General features: G+C 42.6%; 1 protein-coding gene across 2 annotated transcripts in view; it reads right to left on the bottom strand.

Annotated features, from left to right (window-relative positions):
* FGD6 (FYVE, RhoGEF and PH domain containing 6) overlaps window positions 1–27,814 on the bottom strand; it is a 156,277-nt gene that overhangs the window by 28,663 nt on the left and 99,800 nt on the right. For both annotated transcript variants that reach the window (XM_060195548.1, XM_060195547.1), the window contains exons 8-9: window positions 26,245–26,401; window positions 21,999–22,086 (exon numbers count right to left, since the gene is read on the bottom strand). In XM_060195548.1, the coding sequence (XP_060051531.1) occupies window positions 21,999–22,086; window positions 26,245–26,401 (245 nt within the window). The remainder of the gene's footprint in view (window positions 1–21,998; window positions 22,087–26,244; window positions 26,402–27,814) is intronic.

Below are 27,814 nucleotides of genomic sequence, written 5' to 3' on the forward strand. Positions count from 1 at the left end.
CACATGTGCTTAACCTGCTGCGCTACCACCTGGCTCCCTGCAAATAAGTTTTTAAAGGATTCTTTTAAATAAGACCATGTCTTCATTTGGGTAAAAGGCAATAAAGACTGAATCAATCACAGTGCCAGTGGGAGCTGAGAAAACAACAGGAGGAAAGGGTATGTTTTCATCAGACCCAGTTTTCACTTGGCAATGATATGGAGTAGAATAATTTCATTCCATAGATCGATGAAGTCATGTTCGAAAGGAAACTTGGATGTTAGTGCTAGTTTTCCATCTTAATAGGTGATAAAAACATACACACCCAGTTGCTAAAACTCTGAGACTGTGATTCAGTGTCTGTGTGAGTCTAGACATGCACCTTTCAGATGCCCAGCACTGGCAATAAGTCAGGCAAATACTGTGTGTGACAGCACGAAGCTCCCCTGCAACATGGCACAGGTCCTATCTGCTAGAGTTAATCATTAGCAATTTAGACCTTAAAGTGCAGGCACACCTTGTTTTTATTGAGCTTCACTTTATTGCATTTTGTGGATATTATTAATTGATAGTTTGTAATGAAAAGTTTATGATTTAATGAAGGCTCAGATGATGTTAGCATTTTTAATGCTGTATTTCCCCCTCCCTTATATTTGATAGGACGGATAGAAATTGAGAGCATCACAGCTTCACCACTCATGAAGCTTGCCCACTGCACGTGGGGACGGGGTAGGTTGGGGGGCTTGAACCTAGGTCCTTGAAAATGGAAATGTGGGATTTGGGCTGTAGCACAGTGGGTTAAGCGCAGGTGGCACTAAGCACAAGGACCAGTGTATGGATCCTGGTTCGAGCCCCTGGCTCCCCACCTGCAGGGGAGTTGCTTCACAGGCAGTGAAGCAGGTCTGCAGGTGTCTGTCTTTCTCTCCCCCCTTCTGTCTTCCCCTCTTCTCTCCATTTCTCTCTGTCCTATCCAACAAAGACAACAATAATAATTACAACAACAACAAAAAAAAAACAAGAGCAACAAAAAATAATAAATAAATAAAATAAAATGGCAATGTGTGCACTCAGGTGTGTGTCATCACGTGGCCCCGATGGTATGTTTAAATCATCATGACTATTTATTGGCTAGAGACAGAAAAATCAAGAGAGTGGGGAATAAGAGACAGAGACAGCTGCAGCACTGCAGGTGAGGATAGGGGATTGAACCCAGGTCCTTCCAATTTATAACATATGTGCTCAACTAGGTGGACCACCACCTGGCCCCCTTAAGAAAAGATTTTTTAATTAAACTATGTACACTGATTTTTAGACACAGTGCTAGTCAAGTATCAGGATCATAGCAAGCCTCGGGCTATATACTCAATTTTGTTCTTTAATAGCCATGCAAATTGAGATGGTTCTCTAAACCAAGTGGATTACTTGCAGATGTCTGCTTGAGGATATCCTCACCTAGCCTCTACCACCTCAGTGGATAAGCTTCTGAGCTGCATTTCTTTGCTCATACTCAAGCTCAGCTGCAGGTCTGTCATCCTGAACTCTGAGGGAAGGGCTGAAACACACAAATTGGCTGAACAGAAAATCCATGGAGATACTGTGAAACCAGATTCGTTTTCCCCACTTTTGGCCACCAGGGTTATTGCTGGAGCCCAGTCCCTGCATGACCCAATGGACTTTATTTTCCTTCTATTCTTTTTTTGATTATTATTTATAATTTGTTTTTTGCTTCCAGGGTTATCACCTGGGCTCGGTTCCTGCACTACGAATCCACTGCTCCTGGAGGCCATTTTCCCCATTTTGTTGCCCTTGTAGTTGTTATTGTTGTTATAGCTGTAGTTGTTGTTGTTGGATAGGATGGAGAGAAATGGAGAGAGGAGGGGAAGACAGAGAAGGGGAGAGAAAGATAGACACCTGCAGACCTGCTTCACCGACACCCCTTCAGGTGAAGCCAGGGGCTTGAACTGGGATCCTTACGGTGGTCCTTGAGCTTTGTGCCACCTGCACTTAACCCACTGTGCTACCAGCCTCTATTTTTCTTCTATTCTTTTAGATAGAGGGTGGGACATAGAGGAGAGAGACCAATAGAGAAGCAGAGATACATGGTGTGGGTAGACAGCATAATGGTTATGCAAAGAGACTCATGCCTCAGGCTTCAGACTCCCAGGTTCAATTCCCAGTAACACCATAAGCAGAGCTGATCAGTGCTCTGGTGTAAAAAAAAGAAGAAGAAGAAGAAGAAAAAGGAGGAGGAGGAGGAGAAGGAGGAGGAGAAGAAGAAAGGAATCAGACAGTAGCGCAGCGGGTTAAGCGCACATGGCGCAAAGCACAAGGACCAGCGTAAGGATCCCAGTTCGAGCCCCTGGATCCCCACCTGCAGGGGAGTCGCTTCACAGGCGGTGAAGCAGGTCTGCAGGTGTCTGTCTTTCTCTCCCCCTCTCTCCATTTATCTCTGTCCTATCCAACAACAACATCAATAACAACAACAATAATAACTACAACAAGGGCAACAAAAGGGAATAAAAAAGAGAGAGAGAGAGAGAGAGAGAGATACTGCAGCATATTGCTCAGCAGATGAGACGTCCCCCCTGTGGGTGTTCCCATGGCCCCAGTGCTTGAACCCTGATCACAGGCTGCAACATGTGTGCTCTGCTGGGTAAGCCACCACTGAACTCCCCCAAACCACGCTCACATTCAAGGAAATAATACAGTTGTGTTTAATGTCCTTTTCCAATTAAAAAATATTCAGCTATGCGACCTCCCAATATCCATATCCATCCACCCTTCCATGTATGTATCCATCTATTCATGAGTTTGTCTTGCTAAAATACAGCCTCTGAGTACTTTTCCCTTCTTCAAAGAAGACAAGGATCAAAAAAAAAAAAAAAAGACAAGCATCAAGGATCACCCAATGTCTTCACTTCATAAGGAAAGGAATGTGACCAAACACCCTGAGGCTGACAGGAGGAACACCGAAACCTTCAGCTGCCCCAGGAATTCTTATGGCTCAGGTGAAACCCAGGAAAGGAGACCAGACAGACACACCTGCATTAGTCTGCAGGAACTGTTTACTTTGACCCACTTAGGACCTATCATTCTACAGGAAGTTTCATAAAGTAATGACAAGAGCAGTCACTTCAAATCGCTAAATTCAACTTGTAGTAGTCCATGACTTCCCTGCTTCCATGAATATAAGAAGTTTTCAAAACTTTACTAGGGGAAAAAAAAAAAAAAAGTCTTAACTGCTACAGAACTTACTTCTATCACCAAAACAAAACGTGCCACAAGTTGACAGAGCAGTCATGAGTGCCACAAAATGTATTTGTCGGCCACCAGGTGGCACCACTGATCAACAGGCTTTAATTAGCCCTGATCACCACCAACTTTAGCGTAACTACAAACAGGACGTGCAGCCAAGCAAGCTGACTATTTCCCCCTCACATGTGAGGCCCAGAGTGAAAAAATGAAGGTGTAACAAACACTGTCTTGTCAGAGGTCTAACTTTTAAATATATGGCTTGTACCAAGTATTTTTACCCCTCAATTACCTACCCAGTGAACAATCAATTGAAAGTAAATCTTGGATGAACCTTGAAAATATCATGTTGAGTGAAATAAGTCAGAAACAGAAGGATGAATATGGGATGATCTCACTCTCAGGCAGAAGTTGAAAAACAAGTTCAGAAAAGAAAACACAAGTAGAACCTGAAATGGAATTGGCGTATCTCACCAAAGTAAAAGACGCTGGGGTGGGTGGGTGGGGAGAATACAGGTCCAAGAAGGATTCAGAGGACCTAGTGGGGGTTGTATTGTTATATGGGAAACTGGGGAATGTTATGCATGTACAAACCAATGTACTTACTGTTGAATGTAAAACATTAATTCCCCAATAAAAAAAAGAAAGTAGAAAACTATCAGAAGTTCAGGCAGCCTTTTGCAAAGTGAATCATCTGTAAGAATCTGGGGATTTTTGAATTAAAACAAAAACAAAAACAAAACAAAACAAAACAGCACCCAGTCACATTCCGGGACCAATGCTGAGAAATGGCTGCTGGCAAAGCTCACAAGAAATGAGTATATAGGACTGTGAGAGGCAGGTGACCGCACACATGTTACAAAGCATAAAGACCCAGCCAGGTTCAAGACCGTGTCCACACCTGCAGGGAAAAGCCTCATGAGTGGTGAAGCAGTGATGCAGGTCGTCTCTTTTATTTTTTCTTTCTTTAAACATTTTTTAATTTGTTTATTTACTATTGGATAGAGATAGAAACTGAGAGGGACGAGGGAGAGAAGGGAGGAGAGAGACAAGTGGAAACCTCAAATGTGTACCAAGTGAGCCTGGCACAGTTAGATCCCAGTTAGAGTCCAGAGTTGCTCCTCACTACCTTGATCACCAACCCCGATCATGTGTAGACTTACAGAGAGAAATAAAGTTTCTATGGACAAAGAATCAAGTGGAGAGCAGGCAAATGAATGTCAACAGAAAAGTAAATCTAGATCTGAGTGAATTCCAGAGGTTTCTCACAGACCCTCCTCTGATGTGAGTCGATGATTCTGACCAGCACTTCTTCTTCTAGCATTTGCCACCAGCACTAAGAAGGAAGCTCTTCAGCAACGGCTGGATTGCAAGGGCTTTGTCTTTTGACTTTTTCATAAGTAGTGAAGCAGGTCTGCAAGTGTCTCTCTCTCCCTGTCTCCCCCTCCGCTCTCAATTTCTCTCTGTCCTAATCCAATAAAAATGAAAAATGGCCTCTAGGAGCAGTGGATTCATAGTGCTGGCACTGAGCCCCAGCGATAACACTGGAGGCAAAAAAAAAAAAAAAAAAAGGAATTCCTTTTATAAAAAAAGTAATGATTACATCAAAATGCTGTGTTTAGAAGACAGAACAAGCAGACAAAACACACTTATCATTTATGTCCTAAAGCCTTTCCACAGCATTAAAATATTTCCTGAAAACCATCTGTGCAATATTATCTCTCAAAATACCGTGTTCACTGCTACACTTACAGATGAAGTATGCCAGGACCAAGCTGTACGCATCACAAAGGGAATTCTGAACACGGCATCCATCCTTTTCATACGGACAGAACTGCCTTGTGTCAGGGCCCATAGGTTCCTCAGAAACTAAATAAATTCCTTGGCTGGTAGCCAGGGCAGCCCCACCTTTCACCAAGTTCTGCCTGAAAGTGTCACAATGACTTTTTATGTAGACATGTAGCCTGAAGCATTAAAACAAAACACTTAACAATACAAATATTTGCTAAGTGGAAGTTTCATTGCATTAAAGCTTTTTTTTTTTTAAAAGTCATGAATTAATTTTATTCTGATCTCAATTTGAAACTTATTAGCCTGCTCACAGCTCAAATTTATAGCTTCAAAACACTTTAACAGATGTTTTCAATATTCCATTTTAAACCAACATGGGAAATCTGGATTTTTAAAACCTAGAGAGAGTTAATACTATCCTAGACTAAAGACAAAGACTACAGGAAAGAGTAATATACTATGTAGTTAGAGCAACTTTTAATATACCATAAATATTTTGAAAGAGATCAAAGGAAATACCTGGTCCAAATTTAATCAAAGTTCAAAAGGCTGTGTTTTCCCTTAAACATTTTCTCCCTAAATGTGAAAGTGGAAAATATATTTCAGAGAATTTAAAAATTATATTTTTATGGGGGTCGGGCGGTGGTGCAAAGCGCAGGGACCTGCTTAAGGATCCTGGTTCGAGCCCCCGGCTCCCCACCTGCAGGGGAGTCACTTCACGGGCGGTGAAGCAGGTCTGCAGGTGTCTATCTTTCTCTCCCCCTCTCTCTCTGTCTTCCCCTCTCTCCATTGCTCTCTGTCCTATCCAACAACAAAGCAACGTCAACAATGGCAATAATAACCGCAACGAGGCTGCAACAACTAGGGCAACAAAAAGGGGGAAAAATGGCCTCCAGGAGCGGTGGATTCATGGTGCAGGCACCGAGCCCAGCAATAACCCTGGAGGGAAAAAAAAAATTATATTTTCATTATATTTTCTCCTCCATGACCCTAACTGATTTAACTATTTCAACATCAATATAACCACTTTCCATAAATAAAAGTTTTTTACTGGAAAAGAAATAAAACAGCACAGAGTAAAGAGACAAAAACTATTAAAGATTATATGACAGTCATTGCTGAATTGTAGATATGGAGAGATTGGTCTTTTATAATACACACATACAGAGATACAAATTTACAGACATCATTAAAGGCACAAAAATGAGTATTTATTGTGACTGTTACTTGCATTAATAATTAAAGCTGGCCTCTGCCTTTAGTAGGCTTGCAATCTAGTTCAAACAACATGATGTAGGTGTGTGGAATAATTAGGTGACTTAGTATGGATCTACCTGTCAATGCCTATGTTGAGCGGGAAAGCAATTACAGAAGCCAGACCTTCCACCTTCTGCATCCCACAATGACCCTGGGTCCATACTCCCAGAGGGATAAAGAATAGGAAAGCTGTCAGGGGAGGGAATGGGATACACAGATCTGGTGGCGGGAATTGTGTGGAGTTGTACCCCTCTTATCCTATGGTTTTGTCAATGTTTCGTTTTTATAAATAAAAATAATAATAACAATAATAATAAAAAAGATTAACTCAAAAGAAGCAACAAGAACAACAGAATCTTGGAGGAATGAGTGGGAAGACTTGGGAAGAAAGTACACCTCAGCAAGTTCCAAGGGACAGGGCTGTGCATGTGTTTGTCAGTGTATAACACTGTGCAGCTCCAAGTCAGCCTAGCTAGATTTTTTTCTTTGGTAAATTCATAAGTGATTAGTGGAAGGGAGAATCTGATCTTGAAGGACAGATATTAGGAAGCGGCATGAGAACTACTGGAGCTAGAGCAAAGGAAAATAAGGTCTGAGTTATAAACTGTGGCCTGTATTTTTTTTTTTTTTAACTAAGACTATTGGACAGGGGAGATAGCAGAATGGCTAAACAAAAGAGCTTTCCCGGCCAAGCTTCCCTGGACTGAAGACCCCACCAGTGTGTCCTGGAGCTCCACTTCCCCAGAGACCCACCCTACTAGGGAAAGAGAGAGGCAGGCTGGGAGTATGGACCGACCAGTCAATGACCATGTTCAGCGGGGAAACAATTACAGAAGCCAGACCTTCCACCTTCTGCACCCACAATGACCCTGGGTCCATGCTCCCAGAGGGATAGAGAATGGGAAAGCTATCAGGGGAGGGGGTGGGATATGGAGATCGGGTGGTGGGAATTGTGTGGAACTGTACCCCTCTTATCCTATGGTTTTGTTAATGTCTCCTTTCTTAAATAAAAAAATTAAATTAAATTAAAACAAACAAACAAACAAAACAAAAGAGTTTTCATGGGGGCCAAGCAGTGGTGCACCAGTTAAGCACACATAGTAGGTACTAAGCACAAGGATCCATACAAGAATGCTGGTTTGAGCCCCTGGCTACCCACCTGCAGCAGATCTGCAGGTGTCTATCTTTCTCTTCTCACTTTCTTTTTTTTTTTTTTATATTTATTTTATTTATTTATTTATTCCCTTTTGTTGCCCTTGTTTTATTGTTGTAGTTATTATTGTTGTTGACGTTGTTGGATAGGACAGAGAGAAATGGAGAGAGGAGGGGAAGACAGAGAGGAGGAGAGAAAGATAGACATCTGCAGACCTGCTTCACCGCCTGTGAAGCGACTCCCCTGCAGGTGGGGAGCCGGGGTTCGAACCGGGACCCTTATGCCGGTCCTTGTGCTTTGCGCCACCTGCGCTTAGCCCGCTGCGCCACCGCCCGACTCCTCTCTTTTCACTTTCTATCTCCTCCTCTCTCAATTTCTCTCTGATCAAAAAGAAAAAAAAAAAAGGGAAAAGGAAGAAATGGCCACCAGGATCAGTGGATTTGTAGTGGCAGCACCGAGCTCCAGCAATAACCCTGGAGGCAAAAACAAACAAACAAAAAACCTTTTATGCCTGATTTTCTAAAGTTCCAGGTTCAATCCTCAGCACCACCATAAGCCAGAGCTGAGAGGTGCTTCGGTCTCTCATTAAAATAAAACAAATTAAGACCAATTTCTTTCCCTACCCCCCCCTTTTTTTTTTGACTCCAGAGTTATTGCTGGGGCTCGGTGCCTGCACTACAAATCTACTGCTCCTGTGGCCATTTTTTGATTCACCACTTATGAAAGGACCTCCCTGCAGGTGGGGAGACGGGCTCAAACCTGGATCCTTGCATGGGTCATTACGCTTTGCACTGTGTGCACTTAACGTGGTGCACCACCTATTGGTGGCCCTACCCCATTCCCATTCCTTTTCTAATGGAAACAAAAATACACAGGGACACCCAACCAAAAAAGAGGTGTGTACTCCTATGTTCATAGCAGCACAATTCATAATAGCTAAAACCTGGAAGCAACCCAGGTGCCCAACAGCAGATGAGTGGCTGAGAAAGCTGTGGTCTATATACACAATGGAATATTATGCAGCTATCAAGAACAATGAACCCACCTTCTCTGACCCATCTTGGACAGAGTTAGAAGGAATTATGTTAAGTGAGCTAAGTCAGAAAGATAAAGATGAGTATGGGATGATCCCACTCATCAACAGAAGTTGAGTAAGAAGATCTGAAAGGGAAACTAAAAGCAGGACCTGACCAAATTGTAAGTAGGGCATCAAAGTAAAAACCCTGTGGTGAGGGGTAGACATGCAGCTTCCTGGGCCAGTGGGGGGTGGGAGTGGGTGGGAGGGATGGGTCACAGTCTTTTGGTGGTGGGAATGGTGTTTATGTACACTCCTAGCAAAATGTAGACATATAAATCAGTAGTTGATTAATATGAGAGGGGGAAAATCAATTGTATGTCTCAAAGTTTTTCAAAACACAAACTGAATCTTTTTAATATATAGGCTGTGTATTTGATATGCGGGCTCTCTCAAAAGCCTAGACCAAGTAGATTAGAAGCATCCAATAGCACAGCTACATACAAGATACTGGGTACTGTACAGCAAATCATAACAAAAGGACTTTTCAAAGTTAACCCAATTACCAAATAATGTGATGATAACATTAACTATCGATTGTCTTTTTGAATCCTAAGACAGCAGGAACCTCACATCTCCACTATAGAGCCCCTACTTCCCCCAGTCCTGGAACCCTTTAATAGGGCCCACTTTCCCATATGCGTCTCCCAATCCATATCAAATAATATTGCATCTGCCGATCACAACCTAACCAATGCAATGATTGCCACCTCAACATGCTTCACCTCAGACTGTGTCCAGAGACTACACGAGTGGAATGACAACCCTTCAGCTTCATTACTCGGGTGAGACCTTTCCTTTTATAGTACACTCTAATTTCATCTCAGGTGGTTCACTTTCTAACAAAATCCCATAACCTAGATATACACCAGTTTCTGTGAGAGAGAGCTTATGTGCACACGTATCCATAAACTACTGCAAAATATATACCTGAAAGCAGAAGTACACTAGAGTTTGCAGTGAGTACCCCCCTAACACTTCCTCTCCACTATTCCAAGCTTTGGGTCCATGATTGCTCAACAATTTGTTTGGCTTCGTATGTTAACTCTCTTTTCAATCACCAGGTTCCAGATGTCATCAGGATGCCGGCCAGGCTTCCCTGGACTGAAGACCCCACCAATGTGTCCTGGAGCTCAGCTTCCCCAGAGACCCACCCTACTAGGGAAAGAGAGAGGCAGACTGGGAGTATGGACCGACCAGTCAACGCCCATGTTCAGCGGGGGAGCAATTACAGAAGCCAGACCTTCTACCTTCTGCATCCCACAATGACCCTGGGTCCATGCTCCCAGAGGGATAGAGAATAGGAAAGATATCAGGGGAGGGGGTGGGTTATGGAGAATGGGTGGTGGGAATTGTGTGGAGTTGTACCCCTCCTACCTTATGGTTTTGTTAATTAATCCTTTCTTAAATAAAAAAATAAAAATAAATAAAATAAAAATACACAGGGAGGGAGAGTGGGAGAGAGAGGGAATGAAAAAGGGACACCTGCATCACTGCCTGAGGCTATCCTGGATCCCCATGTGGGCGAAATGTGTGTCCCATGTCTCATCCTAAAACTTTGACTATCATATATATATATATATATATATATATATATATATATATATATATATATTTACTTATTTTCCTTTTTGTTGCCCTTCTATTTATTTATTTATTTATTTATTCCCTCCAGGGTTATTGCTGGGCTCGGTGCCTGCACCATGAATCCACCGCTCCTGGAGGCCATTTTTCCCCCCTTTTTGTTGCCCTTGTTGTTGTAGTCTCATTGTGGTTATTATTATTGCCATTGTTGATGTTGTTCGTTGTTGGATAGGACAGAGAGAAATGGAGAGAGGAGGGGAAGACAGAGAGGAGGAGAGAAAGACAGACACCTGCAGACCTGCTTCACCGCCTGTGAAGCGACTCCCCTGCAGGTGGGAAGCCAGGGGCTCGAACCGGGATCCTTACGCCGGTCCCTGCGCTTTGTGCCACATGCGCTAAACCCGCTGCGGTACCGCCCGACTCCCGTTGCCCTTTTAATCACTGTTGTGATTACTATTGTTGTTGTTGCCGGATAAGACAGAGGGAAATGGAGAGAGAAGGGGAAGACAGACATGGGGAGAGAAAGACAGACACCTGCAGACCTCAGACCTGCTTCACCGCTTGTGAAGCTCGAACCGGGATCCTTACACCAGTCCTGGAGTTTTGCGCCATGTGCCCTTAACCCGCTGCGCTACCGCCCAACCCCCCGGCGCAGTTTTAAGTTGAGAGGAGAGTACACTCTCCATAGCATCATAGTATATCACTCCATAGCATCCCTGAGCTCCTGTCATTAAAACCCCTCACAAAAAGATTCATGAATTACATTCCTCACAATGGATGAACCTACAATGACACCTAATTACCACCCCAAAGTCTAAAAATTTACAAGACGTTGACTCTTGTTTTACGCATTCTGTGGGTATCGGTGAGCCTGAGGTGTCGAGCAGCCAAAGCTATGGAAGAAAAATGTATTTATTTTAATTTTTTTTTTACTTTTGCCTCCAGGGTTATCACTGGGGCTCAGTGCCTGCACTACGAAGCCACGGCTCCTGGAGGAAATTTTTTTTTTAATTTAAAATTTTTTGCCTCCAGGGTTATCACTGGGCTCAGTGTCAGCGCTACGAATCCACGGCTCCTGGAGACTATTTTCCCATGTTGTTGCCCCTGTAGTTGTTACTGTTGCCATTGCTGCTGTTGTTGGATAGGACAGAGAGAAATCGAGAGAGATGGGGAAGACAGGGAAAGAAAGACACCTGCAGACCTGCTTCGCTGCCCATGAAGTGACCCCCTCCCCCTCCTGCAGGCTCCAACTGGGATCCCAGCGCAAGTCCTCATACTATGTGCTTCATACTATGTGCGCTTACCCCAGTAAGCTACTGCCTGGCCCCCAAAATATGTTTATTAAATTTTAGAAAAAATATACAAATACTGGTCTCTGCTCCTGGTTCCTGGAACAGAGTACCTGCACCTAGGGGTCCTGTAATTTTCTTAGTGATAAGAGGGCTAGGAGCAGCTTTTGTTTTCAGTTTTGGTCTTTGACCTTCATTCTGACAGAGCTCCTAAACCCCTCAGATTTCCTGAGGGGTAGGACTATCTTCTGTTTTAGTGAAGTGACTCTGGGTGGGCTCCTGAGTAGCACTACAAGGGTCGCTAGAAAGATCCAGCCATGCTGAAGAGCCTGAAATTTCAGCTCCTCCCTCCATCTTCAAGGAAGTGACAGGAGGCCGAGGCAGAGTTAATGAGCATACTGACAGCAGGGTTTGGAGAGTTTCTGGCTGGCTAAAGACAGGAGGGCTGGGGGTGGGGGTGGGACCATTGTGCTCAAGAGGGAGGCCATCAGAGTGCTGAGCTCTGACTTACACACTTTGCAGTATACATTTTTTTTTTTTTAATAACAGACTGGTTAATAGCAAGTAAATTGTTTTCTGGAGTTCTTTAACTCTAGCAAATCAACTGAACCTGGAGTTGGAATCATGGGAACTCTGACTTATAGCTAGCTGGTCAGAGTATAGTGACATCATGTTCAGTGAGATCAGTCAGAAACAGAAGGATGAAGATGGGATGATCTCACTCACAGACAGAAGTTGAAAACAAGATCAGAAGGGAAAACACTCAGCAGAACTTGGACTGGAGTTGCTGTACTGCACCAAAGTGAAAGACTCTGGGGCAGGGGGGGAGGGTTCAGGTGCTGGAACAGGATGGCAGAGGACCTAGTGGGGGCTGAATTGTTATGTGGAGAACTGAGAAATGTTATGCATGTACAAACTATTGTATTTTACTGTCGACTGTAAACCATTAATTCCCCAATACAGAAGTTTTAAAAAGGGGTGGTGGTGGTGGTTGAACACACATGGTTATAATACTCAAAGATGCAGGTTCAAACCCCAGGTCCCCACCTGCAGGGAGAAGCTTTGCGAGTGGTGAAGCAGGGCTGCAGGTCTCTCTGTCTTTCTCCCTCTCTATCACGCTCTTCCCCCTCGATTTCTGGCTGTCTCTATCCAAAAAATAAAAGATAATTTAAAAAACAAAAGAAAAAAAAAGAAGTATAGGTGACAATCTGGAGCTTGGGACTGGACTGAATTAGACAGGGAAGGAGCTGGTATGGAGCTGGTGGGAGTGAGCCTTTAATGAGCCCTGCAGGATCTGCTATCTCCAGGAAAACAGCATCAGGAAAACTAGCTGGCGTCAAAGAGAACGGCTTGGTGTATGTGTGGGGTGGGGAGACGCATTTGTTGTCAGAAGTATTGTGAGTGTGGCAGTAATGCGACCAATTATAGAAGAAACATGAGAGAGCTGGGTTTTTCCTTTACTGTGTTCCTAGAAGACAAACAATGCAAAGGTGGTTTAGTAAGAGGCGGCTGACACAATTTTGTGGGAGTTTAGGGAGGCCTACGGTGTAAGAAGGGAAATGGAAGAACAGGATACAGAGGCCGTGGAAAATAGGTCAGCAGAATCTGTGACAGAGGGAAGGGAAGTAGTTCAGAGTTCTTCCCATAGCAGTGACTGGAAGTGTTTGTACTCTTCAAAGCCATTTATTGATCCATCCACTCATCCTACAATTACTGCTGACCAGTGGCTTATCTTTTAAATATATTGCTGCTCTTCTCTCAGTTTGGTTTTTTGTTTTTTGTTTTTCATTACTTCTTCACTGCTACTCTAAGATACCCATTTCCAGACCAGGGAGGTAGCTCAGTGGTCAAGCAGGTACCTGCCTGGTATGAGTCCTGAAGCTCCACTACATGAGAGCAAACATGTGAACTCCGTGGATGGTGTGTTACAGTCTCTCTTGTTTCCCTTCACTCAAAAAAACATGCAGAAGGCACTGCATTTGAACCCCAGCATGACGTCTGACAGAGTGGGGTTCTGGCCTCTCCCCCTCTCACTAAATAAATAAAGCCTAAAGACAAAATACAATATTGGGCCAGAGAGGTGGTTCAACTGTAGGACACATGCACAAAACCCTGGATTCAATCTTTGATACCACATTGAAAAACTAAATTTCATTTCTCTTAACTCCAAATATGTTCTGGGTCTCACATAGATTTACAGATCTGGCTAGATCCACTGGCCATAAGTAGCCAATACAAAGGTAAAATTTCAGGGTTTTTATTTGTTTGTTGAAACTAAGTAAATCATTCACTTTATTTTATCTTTTTAAAGATTATTTTTAGTACTATTATATTATTTACATATTGAAGAGTTTCACATGGGGCAGAAAGGAAAGAGAGAGACAGAGAGATGGAGAAGTCAGAGCACCACTCTAGTACACGCAGTGCTGGGAACTGAACCAGGAACCTTAGGTGTACAGGTCTGATGCTCCACCAAATGAGCTATTTCCCTGCAGCTATTAATTCTTATCTTAAGCATTTTATTATCCAGCCATGCATTTTCTTTAATTCTATGTCGGTAGAGCTTAAAAAAAAACTACTAAAATCTAGATGGAAAAAAAGACAAAAATTTAGTTGGAAATTTTAACTACAAAGAAGGATGAGAAAGCCAAGTGCCCACTGAAAGTCCAAATTGTGTCCTGAAAAAAACATTGCAAAGGGGTTGGGTGAGTGCACACATTACCATGTACAAGGACCTAGGTTCAAGCCTTCGGGCCCCACATTGAGGAGAGAGGCTTCACAAGCGGTGAGAACAACCATGCTGCAGATGTCTCTTCCCCCCACCCTCTACCCCCCCCTTCCCTGTCAATTTCTCTGTCTCTGTCTAAACTAAGTAAATGTGTATTAAAAAAAAATGCAGGTTCGAGCCCCCGGCTCTCCACCTGCAGGGGAGTCGCCTCACAGGTGGTGAAGCAGGTCTGCAGGTGTCTATCTTTCTTTCCCCCCTCTGTCTTCCCCTCCTCTCTCCATTTCTCTCTGTCCTATCCAACAACAATGACATCAATAACAAGAACAATAATAACCAGAACAGTAACACTGTAACAACAAGGGCAACAAAAGGGAAAATAAATAAATAAATATACAAAAAAATGCAAACAAGAGAGTAGATTTCTGAATAGTTTGAGCAAGAATGCTGAAACTGGGGATTTCCACTTACTTTTTTCTAAAAGAATTCCAAAATACACTATCCTATGTTACCTGCACTTCATATCTGCGTTTCTCAATCTCCCACTACAAGGAAACAAGGCAGCACAAATCACTTTACACTAGTCAGACTGGAATTCTGCTTCTCTGCCTGAAATTCACTAATAAATCAGAGTTGTCAAGAGTTGCCTCATGCCTCCTCTCTGCTCCTGTATATTCTGTGCACTTGAAATTACTCCAGGGCGGGGCTAGGTAGCATAATGGTTATGCAAACAGACTCTCATGCCCAAGGCTCTAAAGCCCCAAATTTAATCCCCCACACCACCAACCACCATAAGCAAGAGCTAAGAACTGCTCAGAAAAAAAAAAAAAAAGAGGAGGAAAACAAACTGCTCCAATTTCTAAAACGGAAATAAAAGTACTAACCTCACTGGGCTGTTAGAAGGATTAAGTTACCAAACCTAATTATCAAAAGATGATGACCCACTTTAAGACTCAAAGTCCAACTTCTAAAAACTCTTAAGTGCATTGACAAGGCCACTTTGACAACAGTAAAAACATGTTGCAAAGCAAGGACTGGCATCTCAAAATTGAGTATTAGCGAATCAGAATTTTAAATTATAAAACAAACCTGTAGTGGCAATCCCTATGTTCCATGTCTTTAGGGTTTTGTGACCCTAAGTGCTTCAGCTAATATTCTTTATGCAGCCAAAAGGAAGATGTTGCAACATCTGGGTGTCTCCCATGTACAAAGAAGAGCCATCTCCAAAATTCTCTCTGTGTGGTTCTTTAAACTAAAAACATTTTAGTCAAAGAGACGTTTTAAGCTAAGTCAAACTGAAAGAAACTTATTTTCTGAGTAGCTTTCAAGGCATCCAGATTTATCCAGATGTCCTGAGGGCACTAAAAACTCAAGGAGGGGTCAGCAAGACTGCTCACCTGGAAGGGTGGCTGCTTTGCCATGAGAGTGCCCAGGTTCAAGCCCGACCACAACCCATTAGGGGAAACGTCAGTGCTGTGATATCAGTGTCGTTGTGTCCTGAACTCTTGGCCCAGAGTGGTAAACACAAAACAAAAACAAACAAACAAAACCCTTAAGTTTATCATCAAATGAAGAAATCGAGCCTGGTCCAGGCGGAGGCACAGAGGATAAAGCATTGGACTCTCAGGCATGAGGTCCTGAGTTTGATCCCTGGCTGCACATGCACCAGAAAGATGTCTGGTTCTTTCTCTCTCTCTCTCTCTTTCAAATAAATAAATAAATAAATAAATAAATAAAATTATTAGAAAGAAAGGAAGGCAAGAAGGAAGGAAGGCAAAGAAATCAAGCTGTATTTCTCTTCAACAAACGGTGTTGGAACAACGGGCTGAAACATGCAGAAGAGTGAAACTGAATCACTGTATTTCACCAAACACAAAAGTCAATTCCACGTGGATCAAGGACTTGGATGTTAGACCACAAACTATCAGATACTTAGAGGAAAATATTGGCAGAACTCTTTTCTGTATAAATTTTAAAGACATCTTCAATGAAACGAATCCAATTACAAAGAAGACTAAGGCAAGCATAAACCTATGGGACTATATCAAATTAAAAAGCTTCTTCACAGCAAAAGAAACCACTACCCAAAGCAAGAGACCCCTCACAGAATGGGAGAAGATCTTTACACTGCCTTACATCAGACAAGACGCTAATAACCAGACTATATAAAGAACTTGCCAAACTCAACAACAAGACAACAAATAACCCCATCCAAAAATGGGGGGAGGACATGGACAGAATATTCACCACAGAAGAGATCTAAAAGGCTGAGAAACACAAGAAAAAATGCTCCAAGTCTCTGATTGTCAGAGAAATGCAATAAAGACAACAATGAGATACCACTTCACTCCTGTGAGAATGTCATACAGCAGAAAAGGTAACAGCAGCAAATGCTGGAGAGAGTGTGGGGTCAAAGGAACCCTCCTGCATTGCTGGTGGGAATGTCAATTGGTCCAACCTCTGTGGAGAACAGTCTGGAGAACTCTCAGAGGGCTAGAAATGGACCTACCCTATATGATCCTGCAATTCCTCTCCTGGGGATAGATCCTAAGGAACCCAACATATCCATCCAAAAAGATCTGTGTACACATATGTTCTTGGCAGCACAATTTGTAATAGCCAAAACCTGGAAGTAACCCAGGTGTCCAACAACAGATGAGTGGCTGAGCAAGTTGTGGTCTATATACACAATGGAATACTATTCAGCTATAAAAAATGGTGACTTCACCGTTTTCAACCGATCTTGGATAGACCTTGAAAAAATCATGTTGAGTGAAATAAGTCAGAAACAGAAGGATGAATATGGGATGATCTCACTCTCAGACAGAAGTTGAAAAACAAGAGCAGAAATGAAAACACAAGTAGAACCTGAACTGGAATTGGCGTATTGCACCAAAGTAAAAGACTCTGGGGTGGGTGGGTGGGGAGAATACAGATACAAGAAGGATGACAGAGGACCTAGTGGGGGTTGTATTGTTATATGGGAAACTGGGGAATGTTATGCATGTACAAACTATTGTATTTACTGTTGAATGTAAAACATTAATTCCCCAATAAAGAAATTAAAAAAAAGAAAAGAAAAAAAAAAAAAGAAATCAAGCTATAGAGAAAGCTCAACCAGTTAGAATGCCAACTTGTATCCCTGAGGCCAGGAGGGCTACAGGCTCAATTCCAGGAACCACCTTATAAGTGGCACCACCTTAGAACTCCTCTCTTGTAATAAATAAATCTTTAAATTAGCAAGCAATCAATATTGAGGATGGTTAGCAAAGAGACTCTCATGCCTGAGGCTCCAAAGTCACAGGTTCAATCCCCTGCACCACCATAAGCCAGAGGTGAATAGTGCTCTGGTAAGGGGGAAAATTATATATCTATATATAAAACTATATATATATATAGATATATAGTTATATCTATATATATAACAAAAGTGCTGAGAGTCGGGCGGTAGCGCAGCAGGTTAATCGCAGGTGGCGCAAAGTGCAAGGCCCGGCGTAAGGATCCCAGTTCGAGCCCCGGCTCCCCACCTGCAGGGGAGTCGCTTCACAGGCAGCAAAGCAGGTCTGCAGGTGTCTCTCTTTCTCTCTCCCTTTCTGTCTTCCCCTTCTCTCTCCATTTCTCTCTGTCCTATCCAACAACAATAACTACAACATCAATAAAAAAAATAATAACAAGGGCAACAAAAGGGAAAATAAATATAAAAAAAATTTAAAAGTGCTAGCAAATCCACACAATATGGAATAAGTGTCTTTTAAGAGACCGGCTATTTCTAGGGATGGTGGGTTTGTCAGGACAGATTGAATAGAAGGGAAGATTCAGATCATTGGAAGAAAAATATAAAGTGTGTTACTTCTCTACAGAGCCTATCTTGTATAACTACAGTGCTTACTTTGATACCATGAACATATTCATCAACTGTGCTCTTTGCTAAATCACTAAGTACTGACAGTCTCCAATACACAGGGTCCTGTGCATGGCTGTGGAGACAGCTCAGTGGTGGGACTCGCATATATAATGTCCTGAGTCTGACCCCCAGCACTATACATGTCATAGTGATGCTCTGGTTGTCTCTCATAAGAAAATTCAAAGACATACAGAAGACTGCCTATGTCACATAAATAATTTGGGTGGGGGGCGGATAAAACAAGAGGAGCCAGCAAAATAGCTCATTTGGACAGTTCGCTGCTTTGCCAAGTGTGTGACACTGGCCCCCAGCTCAAGAGGAAGTTTGGGTGATCTGGTCTCTTTCACTCCTTCCATTCTCCCTCTGCCTTTTTGTTTCCGCCTCTCTCTCCTTAACTGAAAAAAAGTCACCCAAGAGTAATGAAGTCTTGGTGACAACAACAACAAAAAATTAAACACGAGACAACTTAAAACTAAAAATAACCTCAAGTCCACATTGTGTTAATCTTATAAAGTAAGCAAGACCTACTTCCTTAGCACTTTGAAAGCTTCCTTTATCTTACCATTTCCCAGTTAAAACTCATCGTGAAATAGCAAATGTGTAACTCTTACAGCTGGGTTTTTTATACTGTGGGAAAAACAGTTTTATGTACAATCACAAAATCTTCCTCCATTCTTCTTGTATTTAGAATCACAGATGTCTTTGGCCACTGAAAACAGCACCTCATTTCACAGCTGTGGAAATAGCCTAAGCTATTCAGTAGTTCATTTATGGTACTGAGTTTATCTCATAAAAACACAACACATGCCTGGGTACTTCCTTATGTCCTGTGTACTCTAAAACTCTGCCAGCATCAGAGGAAAGAAAGTACAGATGGACAGGATATCCTCAAATTATCTGGTTTGCCGTATGTCATTCCAGGCAGACATCTAGTGCTTGAATCACAATTAGACATTCAAATTAAATCTTGAAACTTCTAAGTAGCCAGGACCTGGGCTAAAAGGTGGGTCTTCCACACTAGTAGTTTGTCTTTCTAGATATTTAGTCTCAATATTCACTATTTTAGCAACTCTTCCAGAGGACTTTGTACTATCTATGTTGAACACTGTTTGCTACTGAAACTATATATTTATTTTTTTAATTTTTTACCAGAGCACAGATCAGCTCTGGCTTATGGTGGTTCAGGGGATTGAACCTGGGAATCTGGGGCCTCAGGCATAACCATTATGCTATCTACTCTGCCCCCCCCCCTTTTTTAAAATTTATATTGGGCAGAGAGAGAGAGAAATCAAGAAGGAAGAGAGAGCTAGAGGGACACCTGGAGTGCAGCTTCAGGGCTCCTGAGGCTGTCCCGATGCAGGTGGGGACCAGGGCTTACTACTGTTTTGTGATGCCAAACTACTTACCATCATCTTGGTTATGTATATAATGGTGCGATGTGTGCATGGCTCTGGGTAGAATTTTATTTACCTTAAGATTTATTTATTTATGGGGGGGAGAATACAGGTCCAAAAAGGATGACAGGACCTAGTGGGGGGTGTATTGTTATGTGGAAAACTGAGAAATGTTATGCATGTACAGACTATTGTATTTACTGTCGAATGTAAAACATTAATCCCCCATTAATGAAATTTTTTTTAAAAAGATTTCTTTATTTATGAGAGAGAAGAGAGAACCATACTATTACTCTGGGACATACAAAGTCAGGACTCCAACTCAGGAGTGCATGCTTTCAAGTCCAACACTTTAGCCAGTGTCACCTCCCAGGCTGCTCTGGCAAAGATTTTAAAGAGCAAAAGAACTGGGCCTGAGTCCAAGAGATAATGTAGAGGTTATGCACAAAGACTGCTATGCCTGAGCCTCCAGAGTCCCAGGTCTTATCCTGCCAGCACCATAAGCCAGAGCCGAGAAGTGTTTTGGTTTTAAATATATACATATTTTTTCTTTTCTTTTTCTTTTTTTAATTTTTAATATTGATTTATTTTCCCTTTTATTGCCCTTGTTTATTGTTGTTGTTGTTGTTGTTATTACTGTTAATGTTGTTGGATAGGACAGAGAGAAATGGAGAGAGGAGGGGAAGACAGAGAGGGAGAGAGAAAGACAGACACCTGCAGACCTGCTTCACCACCTGTGAAGTGACTCCCCTGCTAGTGGGGAGCCAGGGGCTCGAACCGGGATCTTTCCTTCAGTCCTCGCGCTTCTCGCCATGTGTGGTTTAACCCGTGGCTCTACTGCCCGGTCCCTAGTAAATTATTTAAGTTAATGAATATATATAGCTTTAAGTGACCCTGTGTGCCTTCATGCAAATCACAGCTGTTCCTCTTTTTCCTCTCCTCCTTCTTTTTAAACTAATAGCGTAGTAAACTAAATAAGACAATTCTGTATTATTGAAACTTACAAGCTTGTAGAAGATAAAGACAAAGGTCACACCAGCATAATAATGAGTAGTGCAATACTGCAACTGCTAATAGCAGCAGCAACAATTTATATAGAATGTACTATGGCCGAGCACGTTTTAAAGCACAGAGTTCATCAATCAATCCTGTTAACAACCCTCTAAAGTAAATGATTAGGCTCATAAAAGAAGTCAAGCAACTATCTGGGATGACCCTCCAACCCTCACACGTGAGCGCTTGGGAAAGCAATTTCTTGGGATCAGCAGTTTAACCAAAGGGTGTCAAAACGTCTCACTTGGACCATGCGCTGCTTTGCCATGTGAGAAACCTGGTTTGAGCTTGATGCTCACTGCATGCACTGAAAGAAACTTCACAAGGGCAACAAAAGGGAAAATAAATAAATAAATAAATAAAATTTAAAAGAATTAATAATAATAATAATATAAAAAAGAAGTGTCAGTACTGTGGTCTCTTTCTAACAAAATGGTTTAACACACAAAATAATAGCAACATTAACTAAATTAAATGACTGAAGACACAGCGTTGATATGACAGGAAATGTTATATGCATTAGGAATGGCATGCAAGAAAGGACACTGGATGGTCTCACTCATTGGTGGGGCCAAGGAAGCAAGGCTGGGAAGACAGGACACAAGGTAAGACCTGGACTGGGTCTGGTGTAGTGCACCAAAGCAGGGGACTCTGGGGAAGCAGGGGAAGGCAGGGGGCTGGGAGGGCTCTGGGATTCGGCTGCAGGACCGTGTAAAAGGAACTCCCTTAGGGATGACAATATGCTGCAGACACATATTACAAGGAGATGAGAACTGGCCTGTATGGGGCATGGCAGATAGCATAATGGTTATGCAAAAAGACTCTGCCTGAGGCTCCAAAGTTCCAGGTTCTACCCCCCACACCACCATAAGCCAGATTTTGTACCTATGTGTCAACAACAATTCTATTACTGCCTCCCCCAATAAAGCAGATATTTTTCTTTAAATTTTATTTATTTATTATTGTTGGATAGAAACAGGGAGAAATTGAGAGAGGAAAGAGAGACAGAGAGTCACCTGCAGCCCTGCTTCAGCACTCATGAAGCTTCCGCCCTGCAGGTGGGGACCAGGGGCTTGAACCTGGGTCCTAGTGCACTATAGTGTGAGAGCTTAACCAGACTGGCACCCATGTCCATATCTCTATCTATCTATATATCTATCCATGCCTGGACTAGCAAGATAGCTCACTTGGATAGGGAACCTACATTGTCACGTGTGACCCAGACTCAAGCTCAGACCTCATCTTTCATGCTGGGGGAATAATTTAGTGCTGTGGTTGTCTTTACCTCTCTGTCTCCCATTTTACCTGAAACAGTTGGCCCAGAGTAGTGAAACCTTGGCAATGATTAAGTAATTAAAAATTGTAAAAAGAACTAAAAAGTTCAATTTAGGCAATGCACATGTGAGGTTACAGGCAATCGGTCAATGTAGAGATTAAGTAAAGGGCTTCCGGAATGACTTAAAAAGAGAGGTCTTCTTAGGAAGGGCAGTTTCAGAGAAGTGAGCTGAGTCTGCTGCTTGGCAAGCCAACTGGAGAACCCACCTGTCAGCAGGAGCCTGTACTGGGGGATCCTCTGAACTGGCTTGAGCAGGTAGTGCTTGAGGGCCAAGTTCGCACAGCGTGGACTCATCTGAAAGGAAAAGGTGTCCAATGTAAGCACAAACATTTTCTTATTTTTTAATGTTCTTTTTCATTATCTTTTAAAGACTATTTTATTTACTTATTTTGAATAGAGACAGAGAGAACTTGAGAGGGAATTGAGAGACAGAGAGGAAGGGAGAGAGAGAAGACGAAAGGGAGGGAGGGAAGGGAAAAGAGAGGGGGGGGAGAGAGAGAAAGAGACCTCATGAAGCTTCCACTACAGACAGGGAGCAGGGCTTGAACCTGTGTCCTTGAACACTATGATATGTGAGTTCGGCCAGGTGTGCCACCACTTACCTTCCCATCAAATAAACATTTTCTTTTTTCCTTCCTAGCCCCAAACATTTTCTAAGAAGCAAGGGACCCAGTTTTGAATAGCCACAAACTCTGAGAGGAGATTCAGTGAAAATTACCTTATTATTATTATTATTTCAAAATTGTATTTATATGAAAAGTTTTGATAGACGGTGAAAGGCAGGAGAGAGAGAGAAAGGTGACAGACATCTGGAGCACTGTTCTATCAGGGAGGAAACATTCTCCCTGCAGGTGGAGACCTGGGGATTGAACATGCATGCTCAACTGGGTTAGCCTTCACCCAAGCCTAAAAATGATCTTTGTTATTATTACTATTATTTAAAATTTAATTTTTTCTTTATTTTTTGACAGAGACAGAAATTCAGAGAGAAGATGGAGATAGAGACATATGCAGCACTGCTTTGTCACTGTTGAAGCGTTTTCCCTGCAGGTGGGGACTGGGGGCTTGAACCTGGGTCCTTGAACATAGTGGCACACGCAATCAGTGGGGTGAGTCAACGCACAGACCCTATTTTATTATTACTGTTATTGTTGTTATTTATCCATAAATAGAGGCAGAGAGCAAGACAGAGACAGCAGCACTGAAGCTCCCTTCAATGCAGTGAGGACTGGGCTCATGGCAAAGCAGCACGCCACCCCGTAAGCTATGTCACCAATCTTATTACCTGACTGTTTAAAGCACAGCTGTTAGGCGCACAGTGCAAGTACAGTCACTACCTAACACAGTCCCTTTGTTCACTCACTGGGAAGGCATGTACACAGTCCTATTAGAGCAGGTAATTACGATACGGTCGTCTGTGTCCAAGTTAACCAGAGTCCACGCCACTTGCCACTTAGCAACTGTCACTCAGAAGGGCATCTGCCTGAGTGGCGTTGGCACACCGGATAAGTGCATATCACCAGGTACAAGGAACCAGCTTCAAGTCCCCACTTCCTGCCTACAGGGGGTAAACTTCAAGAGCAGTGAAACGGATTTGCAAGTGTCTGTCTTTCTCTCTTCCTCTCTATCTCCCCCTCCCCTCTCAATTTCTCTCCTGTCAAATAAAATAGAAAGAAAACTTAAAAAAATAAAACAAAACAGGGAATAAAGGGCAGGGGTAGATGGCATCATGGTTCTGCAAAAAGACTCTCATGCCTGAGGCTCCGAAGTCCCAGGTTCAGTCCTTTGCATCACCACAAACCAGAGCAGAGTCGTGCTCTGGTAAAATATAAATAAATAAATATCTATTTAAAAAAAAGAATAAAATGGCATGTCATTTTTTTTTTAGTTACTTACTTTTACCTATTTTTTTTATTTGGGACTCAGAGAGAGAGAGAGAGAGAGAGAGGACACACACAATACAGAACATCACTAAGGGGTCCAGTGCTTTATCCACTGTACCACTTTCTGGGATGCTTTAGTTAGCTTTATTTTATTTTATTTTATTTATTTATTTTCCTTTTTGTTGCCCTTGTTTTTTATTGTTGTTGTTATTGATGTTGTCATTGTTGGACAGGACAGAGAGAAATGGAGAGAGGAGGGGAAGACAGAGAGGGGGAGATAAAGACAGACACCTGCAGACCTGCTTCACCAGCTGTGAAGCGAACCCCCTGCAGGTGGAGAGTCATGGGCTCGAACTGGGATCCTTATACCGCTTTGTGCCATGTGCGCTTAACCCGCTGCACCACCGCCCGACTCCCTGCTTTAGTTAGTTTTTAACTAAAGCACCTTCTCTTCTTCTTCTAGCATTTGCCCTTCTTCCGTAGCCAGTCAACAGCGTCAGGTTGAAAGCTGTCAGGAGCTGCTTGTTGCTGGCTTTGAAAGTGACTGGGATCCATGTGGATTCAGTCGGCTAGGAAGGATCATCAGTTTCCCCAATGAATGGGTACTCACGGGATGCACCACGAGAAGGTCGATCCAATGCATCCCAGCACCTTCTCTGATGTCTCCACACTAGCGAGAAAGGAAATGTGGTCTCATAGCCAAGGCAACTGATATTCACCCAGGTTTTCGTCACTATCCAGTGAGTTTTTGTGTTGCCTTGGTAGCGATAGGAACTCAGTTAGGGGGATGCTAGCTGTCTTGGTTAATGATAGTTGCTTCCTCAGCATAGTTTATCATTATAGTCCGTAATTATTCTATGTACTAGGTCCTGGATGTAACATATTTAGGAGAAGACAGTATAAAAGATGTGATAAAGAAAAAGGAGAAAGGTCTTCCCTGTCTACCTGCACTGTGCTATGTAAGCTAAAAACAGGCTCAAAAAAAGCCCCTGGCCCCCACATGCAGAGAAGCTTCATGAATGATGAAGCAGTGCTGCAGGTCAGCTTCTCTCTCTCTCTCTTTCTCACTCCCCCCACTTTATTCCTCCCTCCTCAAGTTTTCTGTCTCTATCTAAAAGATGAAAACAAAACAAAACCAATAATAATCCCTGTTCTGCCCTTGCCTCGACTCTGGCAGCCTCCTTTTTACTTACTTCCGTTTCTTATTAACCCGTGCACTGCTCTGCTTGGCTTACGTGGTAGGGGATTGAACCTGGGCAAAACCAATATGCTATCTGACACCTTCCCTTGGCTTGAACCTGGATCCTTGCACACGGTAATGTGTGTGCTTGACCAGGTGTGTTACCACTCAGCCCTAGGAATTTACTGGTTACTGAAGATGTCCATTTTGCAAGATGGAAAGCTGGAACACTGGATGTACAACAATGTGAGTGTACTCAGCACTATGTACTTAAAAATGATTAAGATTGCTAATTTTTATTATATTATTATTATTTTTTATATTTATTTTATTTATTTATTCCCTTTTGTTACCCTTGTTGTTTTATTGTTGTAGTTATTATTGTTGTTGTCGTTGTTGTTGGATAGGACAGAGAGAAATGGAGAAAGGAGGGGAAGACAGAGAGGAGGAGAGAAAGACAGACACCTGCAGACCTGCTTCACCGCCTGTGAAGCGACTCCCCTGCAGGTGGGGAGCCGGGGTTAGAACCAGGATCCTTATGCCGGTCCTTGTGCTTTGCGCCACCTGTGCTTAACCCGCTGCGCTACAGCCCGACTCCCATATTATTATTTTTTAATGGGGGGGGGGAATGGCCACCAGGAGCAGTGGATTTGTATTGTTTTTTATTTTTATTTTTATTATTTATTGGATAGAGATAGTCAGAAATTGAGAGGAACAGGGAGAGAGAGGGAGAGAGACACCTGCAGCCCTGCTTCACCACTTGTGAACCTTTCCCTCTGCAGGTGGGGACCAGGGTTTGAACCCGGGTCCTTGTGCATTGTTACGTGCACTCAACCAGTTGTGCCACCACATGGCCTCTAGTTAATTTTTATTTTATAAGCATTTTATCACAATTAGAGAAACCATCAAAATATTCCAGTGGTAAATAAACAATGTTGCAAAAATAAATCTTACAAACACTGTTTTTTTCCATTTACTCTTTGATCTTGAATAGGCTGTGCTTTAGTATATTTTAATTTGTACGTTTTCTGTAAAATATAAGGGGTCTACAAGGGGTTCAGGTGGTAGCGCAGCGGGTTAAGTACACATGGCACAAAGTTCAAGGCCCGGCGTAAGGATCCTGGTTTGAGCCCCGGCTCCCCACCTGCAGGGGAGGTACTTCACAGAGGTGAAGCAGGGCTGCAGGTGTCTATCTTTCTCTTCCCCTCTGTCTTCCCCTCCTCTCTCCATTTCTCTCTGTCCTATCCAACAATGATGACATCAATAACAATAACTACAACAACAACAAAAAAAAACAAAAACAAGGGCAACAAAAGGGAAAATAAATAGTAAAAAATATATACAAAACTTAACAAAAAAATGTTCAACAACAGATGGTAGTAAACACACCTCAAATTCTTTAACAACAGCAGCAAAACTTGGGTTTTTCTTGTACTGTTCATCCAGCAAAGCTATATTCTTATCAAATTCTTTGATGTATGTGGAATACATTTTTAGATATGGCCCCTTCTTTACAAAGATATCAGCAATTCTTTGTTGTTCAGTCCTAAGGACAAAGAAGAGATACACAAAAGATGTAAGAGTCATTAATGTATCCAAAATATATCCAGTGGTAAGTAGAGTCCCTCCTCTGAGTCGTCCGACGACTGACTGGTTTTTCCTTGTAGGCTATAACCCTGAAATGCTTTGCACCATTCCCATAGCCAGCTGACCTCTCATGTGAACTCTGCCAGCCCTCTGATTGGTCGATTGCTTCTATGTTGGTCCCTCAGCCTCATCCTACAGAATCAGATAGTCTAAAAAGGTGCATCTCATCGTGTGGCTTCCAATGGCTCTTAGAAAACAAATTCCTCAGGGCCAGCAAAATAAGTCCCCAGGAAAATGCACACGATTTGCCATGTCGGAGCCTAGCTCTTGACGCACTGGAGGAAGCTTCAGTACTATGGTCGGTCTTTCTCTCTCCCTCTCTCTCTCTCTCTCTCCAGATATACATATATGGAAAATTTGACAGAGTGGTGAAGACAGGGAAGGGGGAAAGGGTGTGTGTGTGTGTGTGTGTGTGTGTGTGTGTGTGTGTGTGTGTGTGTGTGTGTGTGTGAGCAAAACAAATTCCTTAGTATCTGGGCTTGCAGAATCCAGCAGGTTCCACTGCTAGCTTTCTGACCACTCTGATATTTCTCTCTGTGTGTTACTTGCCAACCACTCTGGCCTGCTCTATATTCTCTCTCCTGGTTTACACACTTTTTTTTTTTTTCTGGTTGATTGATCTACCTCCAAAATAGATATATTCTGAGGATTTCCTAGGTGAGGGAAATTTTCATCTAAAATTTCTCTGAAAATTACCTCTGGACCTACACACTTTTAATAGTAGTGCCACAGGTCTGGAGAGAGGGAACCCTAGCTTGTCATTGAGATATCAATGAACATGCTCTACCCTCTTAGTAGACTTTTCTTGGTTAGAAAACTCTTCAATTGGGAGTCAGGCGGTAGTGCAGTGGGTTAAGTGCACCTGGTGCAAAGCACAAGGACCAGTGTAAGGATCTTACTTCAAGCCCCCGGCTCTCCACCTGCAAGGGAGTCACTTCACAGGCGGTGAAGCAAGTCTGCAGGTGTCTGTCTCTCTCCCCCTTTCTGTCTTCCCCTTCTCTCTCCATTTCTCTCTGTCCTACCTAACAACAACAACATCAATAACAACAACAATGATAACTACAACAACAATGAAAAACAAGGGCAACAAAAAGGGAAAATAAATAAATATAAAAAATTTTAAAAAAAGAAAACACTTTAATTGCTGTCATGTCATCCGATTTTGTCTCTGCAAAAACCACTTCTGCCTGTGTTTTTTTTTTTCCTATTAATCTTGTTCTTTCCCCACTACAATATCTGCGCCATGATACCAAGAACCTTATCTATTTTCTGCACTGTGATATTCCCAATATGGATAACAACACTGACTAGC

The sequence above is a fragment of the Erinaceus europaeus genome, chromosome 7 (assembly GCF_950295315.1).
Source record: "Erinaceus europaeus chromosome 7, mEriEur2.1, whole genome shotgun sequence".
NCBI classification, from domain to species: Eukaryota; Metazoa; Chordata; class Mammalia; order Eulipotyphla; family Erinaceidae; genus Erinaceus; species Erinaceus europaeus.